Source organism: Notamacropus eugenii, chromosome 5 (assembly GCF_028372415.1).
Source record: "Notamacropus eugenii isolate mMacEug1 chromosome 5, mMacEug1.pri_v2, whole genome shotgun sequence".
Lineage (NCBI taxonomy): Eukaryota > Metazoa > Chordata > Mammalia > Diprotodontia > Macropodidae > Notamacropus > Notamacropus eugenii.
This window is the reverse complement of record NC_092876.1, coordinates 26843446-26848456: the sequence shown is the minus strand read 5'-3', so window position 1 is coordinate 26848456 and position 5011 is coordinate 26843446. Positions and strand designations below refer to the sequence as shown.

Genomic DNA, 5011 nt, shown 5'->3' with positions numbered 1-5011 from the left:
CTCATAACCAGAAGGCCAAACTATTGATGATGAGCCTCCCCATACTTAGTGGTGTCTTTCTGCAGAAATCAGATCAGTCTGTTGAGCAGTCCCTGCTGCATAGCCTTTGGCTGCTCTGGGTCATAGTCATGCCTAGAAGAGTCTTCAGAGCCATGCATTGTGATCCAAATGACACATTCTTTGTCCTCAGTCAACTTGCATTCCCCTATAACTTCTCTGTTCCCACCAACAAAGCAGAGTCAAAGAGGAGTGGAGGTGATGAGACCCGTTTAGAGACAGAATCCAGAAGCACAGGCTCCTAGAACCAAAACCCCAGAAGCTTAAACTTTAGTATCTGCAGAGCCCATCATGAAATCTTAGCACTCCAGAATCTCAGAACCCTGGATAAGGGACAGCCTGAAAGTATCCACACTGAACATTTCCTCTCTTCCCTTATCACAAATTCTCTCCCTTCTTATCTTCAGCTTGTGGTTTTCCTGGTTTCCTTCATGTTCCAGCTAATATCCTCCTTCCCCTAGAATACTCTTGCTATCCATCCTAATTCCAAAGCCTGCCCTCTCTTAATTGTCTCCAGTTATCCTATATCCATCTTATTTCTACATAGTTGTTTGCAAGTGGCCTCACCCTTTAGAGTGTAAGCTCCTTGAAGCCAGAAATTGTCTTTGCTTTCCCCCACTTCTTAGCGCAGTGCCTGGCGCACAGTAGGCACTTAATAAATGTTTACTGACTGTCTTTCTATGGGTGACATGGAGAGGAGGAACTTCCCCTGTGGCTTTGTCATCTGCTTGCAGGGCAAGTGCTGGGGGAAAGAAGGTGAAATCAGGCCCCCATGGATTTCCGGCCCAGGATACATGGAGGAAATCAGTCTGGGCTTCTCCCTTTCCGGGGAGGATATCAACTTGTATCTAAGAAGATGATTTGACCTGGACGTGCTTCGTGATTTGATGAACGTGATGGGGTGGCTGCTCACTGGAGCTCCTGATGAGATGGAGAGTGTGTGAAGGAGGGGAAGAAGAAGGGTGCACAATCCCTGATGTTTTGTACAGTTCTGGCTGGGGGTCACTCTGCGGGAGAGAAGCTCTTTGGAGGGGATGTGGTAGGAGATGAGGACTCAAAAACAGTCTTTGGGGGGATGTCATGTGAAGGAGGGATTCGTTTTATCTTCCTCAGCACCAGAGGGCACAATTGTGAGCAAGAAATAGAATTTTGAGTGGGGTATATTAAATTGGGCAGCCAGGTGGCGCCATAGTGTATAGAGTGAGTAGTCCTGGAGTCAAAAAGATTTAATTTCCATGAGATCAGATCTGACCTCAGACACTTACTTGCTGCGTGACCCTGGGCAAATCACTTACCCCTGTTTGCCTCAGTTTCCTTATCTGTAAAATGAACTGGAGAAGGAAATGGCAAATTGCCTCATTATCTTTGTCAGGAAAACCACAAATGGGTTAATGAAGTTTAGGATATGACTGAAAAGACTCAATAACCACAAAGATTCTAAGATGCTTAGACTCCATGTTTTGTGATGATGAGAATCTATGGAGCCAGGGATCTTAGGTTCTGAACTACACAATCTCTGGCTTGGCCAAGATCATCTCAGAGGTCTCCACCAATGAAACATTCCACCCCCATTTGGACTCTATCTCTCCACTCTTTAGGTTCAACACATTCCAAATGAAAGCCATCGTCTCCTCCCTAAACCTGACCATGCTCCACACTACTCTATTTCTGTGGAGGAAAGCAGCATCCTCCCATTCCCCCAAGTTTGTCTCTTCAGAGGCTGCCTTCAGTCTTTCCTCTGTCTCACCCCCATCCCATGTCTAATTCATTCCCAAAACTTGTCCATTCTCGCCCTACAGGTTGTCTGATATCCATCCCCTCTTATCTCCTCACAATCACCACTATGTTTCAGGCATCTATCATTGTTTGCCTGAACCATGACCTCCTAATCAGTCTTCCTGTCTCTGGTCTCTTGGTTCTCCAACCCATCCTCCACACACTTGCCAAGTGGACATTCCTAAAGCTCAGGACTGATGACATCATTCCTGTGCTCAAGAAGTGGCTCCCTCTTGCCTTTAGGATAAAAGACAGACTCTTCTGTTTGACATTTAGTCTTCACAATTGTTGCTTTTCCATGCAAGTTTCCAGTCCAAATAGATCAGTAACTGTTGTAACTACATGATACTCTCTCTCCCACCTCTGTGGCTCTGCACAGGCTGCCCCTCTACCTGGAATCCTCTTCCTGCTTATTTCCAAGTTCCCCTTGGAATCAGTCAGTGGGTTGACATTTAGTCAACCAGTCTTTATCATTGTTTAGTTGAGTGTGGTTTGTACTTCCTTCTCAAAGTGGATCATGACATCAAGGAGTTGGTGACATGATTTGCAATTAACTTTGATATGAATGAGGAAGGCCTGTGCAAAGTCACCAGCCTCACTTTCTCCTCCAGAGTCATGTGGGTCCAGTGGCCAAATATCTGTCAGGATTACTGGAGATGGTCCAGGATGCAGTGTGAGATGTGGGCCCTTTTGGGAGGTATGTTTTCAAGTTCTCACTTTGAGTGAAGCAATGCTCATTCAGTGAATAGACCTCTTTAAGAAGTGAATCAAGTGATGAGCTCTTCAATTAAAAAAAAATCAAATTGGGAGGGGAGCACTCTCAGGGTTGCTGACCAGAGGAGAAGCAGCTGCTACGTACATTCATTGTGAGCCAGGAGGTTCCAAGAACAACAAATAACCAAAATAACCACCTGGTGCTTAGGAAAGAACTTATTGTTGTCCAATCCCTGAGCTCCAGACTGAATTGGGTTTAAGGATTGGTATATGAGAAAGAAATCTAGCCAGTAAACCCCAAATTAACTAGGAGGAGAGGGGAGGGGAGATGAGGGTAAGGGAGAGGAGAGGAAGGGAAGGGAGGAGAGGGAGAGGAGGGGAGGGGAGAGAACTATGAAAGCCATATGATCAAGTGAGACAGTATTTGCTCAGTCTTTCACTCAGCTCCTGGTCCAAGGTAAATGCTTTATCAATGCCTCCTCCTCCTAAATGCTGGAGAGACATTTTGTTCAAGAAACTTATGTTCCAAGCTAATAACTACATTCATGCAAGATATACTCAGAGGAGACAGAAAGAGATCTGGGAGTGAGGGATGTCCCAGGTCCCCTCAAGCCAGAGCTTGTGTTCCTTCTTAACTTTTCATATCCAGTCTTTTTTTTTTTTTCAGTTCATAAAATCTCTTTATTCAGTTACTTAAATACAATTCCATAATTTAATTCTCTACGAACTGATACACCCAATGACCAATGACTTACTATTACATCTCCAAATGCATCTAAATCACTGCATTCTTTATAGTCAACTGTAATCATTTACATATTCTGTGATCCTTTAAACTTAATTTTACAAGGATTTCAAACTGCTTGTAGATTATGATATGTCTTCTATCAGAGTATCTATGAGGAACAAAAAGGAATCTAACTGCTTGATTTTATATATTCATTCAGAAGGTGGCAAGCTTGTGATAAAAATTAGAAGTGAATGTTCACAGGCAGTAATTTTTCATGTGTAATTATTTTCAAAAGTTCAGTTTACAGGGTAACTTTTATAACTGTGAGATTTCTTGTATATGCAGCTTTATGCGTTCAAGTATTTTGCATGATGTCTGATGTGATCATTAATAAAAGTTGCTATGAAGTAGTAGTTATGATCATATCCCTCTTGCAATCGAAAAACAACTGGAATTTTCCGCTCCGCACAAGCAGCTATAAAGTTGTCAGGAAGTAATTGCCCATCTTTAAGGAACTGGTCATCTTTGCCTTGATCGATTAATATGTCCAACTGAGAATCTGGATAAGATTTCACAAGTTGAGTAGCATCATATGCCTCCCACTTACTTTGATCTGATCCTAAATATCCACCAAAGGCCTTTTTCCCCCAAGGACAGAGTACTGGATTGCAGATTGGAGCGAATGCTGACACAGATTTGTATTTTCCAGGATTCTTCAGAGCACAAATCAGAGCTCCATGGCCTCCCATAGAATGGCCAAAAATAGATATCTTCTTTGGGTCAGCTGGAAAATTGGCATTTATCAGCTTGGGCAGCTCATCTATTACGTAAGAGTACATCCTATAGTTGGTTTTCCAAGGTTCTTCAGTGGCATTCACATAAAAACCAGCACCAGTACCAAAGTCCCAGCTATCATCTTCTCCTTTAATATTACAGCCACGTGGACTGGTATCAGGTGCAACAACAATGAGGCCATGCTCTGCTGCAGCTTGGTGATAACCAGCTTTTGTGATAAAATTTTGTTCTGTGCAAGTTAAACCAGACAGCCAATAAAGTACAGGACATTTTTCAGTTTCTGCCTTTGGTGGTAAGTAGATTCCAAATTTCATTTTGCATTTTAGTTCCACACTGTCATGCTCATAAACTTTCTGAAAACCTTCAAAGCACTTGTTGCTGGAAATCTGTTTCAAGGCCATAGTTTCTTTGCTATTCAGGTGCTACTGTTTTCCCACTTACTGACACAAGGTGACTAGCAGAAGGTGTATGATCCTAGGTCAAGGCAGGAGGCAGTAGAGAGTCCATATCCAGTCTTAAGAAGTTGGAGCTCATAGTCTGTCAGGTGTTTTAGAGACATATAATAACAAGCCATCATTATCCCCATCATCCACCTCCTCCTCATAATGACAGCAAGATTCCCGTTTTGGAAAGCACTTTATATATGCTGTCTCATTGGAGGCAAATAAATGTCTTGGGAGGTTTGAGGCAAAAGGTCTTTTCTGATCAGAAGGACTGGGGTCAGCATCCTGCAGGAGATATCCCTTGCATTGGGCTTTCTTGGAGGGATAGAATTTTAACAGACCAAAAGGGAGAGGAAGGAGTTTCTGGAGATGAGGAAAGAGCTGGAGCAAAGGCCTAGAGGAGGGAGATTACTTCATATGCTTGAGGAGGAAAAGTTGTCTGGTTTGTCCATATGGGAATGTGATAAAACGGGCCTAGAAATGGAGAGTGACACCT

General features: G+C 43.1%; 1 protein-coding gene across 1 annotated transcript; it reads right to left on the bottom strand.

The window, feature by feature from the left end:
- Window positions 1-3198: 3198 nt before the first annotated feature.
- Window positions 3199-4568, bottom strand: LOC140503738 (S-formylglutathione hydrolase). Its single transcript, XM_072607972.1, has one exon. The coding sequence runs from the start codon at window positions 4471-4473 to the stop codon at window positions 3625-3627; it is 849 nt and encodes a 282-aa protein (XP_072464073.1). The 5' UTR covers window positions 4474-4568; the 3' UTR covers window positions 3199-3624.
- Between the last annotated feature and the right edge of the window lie 443 nt (window positions 4569-5011).

Coding starts and splice junctions, on each gene's coding strand:
- LOC140503738 (XM_072607972.1), bottom strand. CDS start 4,473: ATGGCCTTGAAACAGATTTCCAGCAACAAGTGCTTTGAAGGTTTTCAG.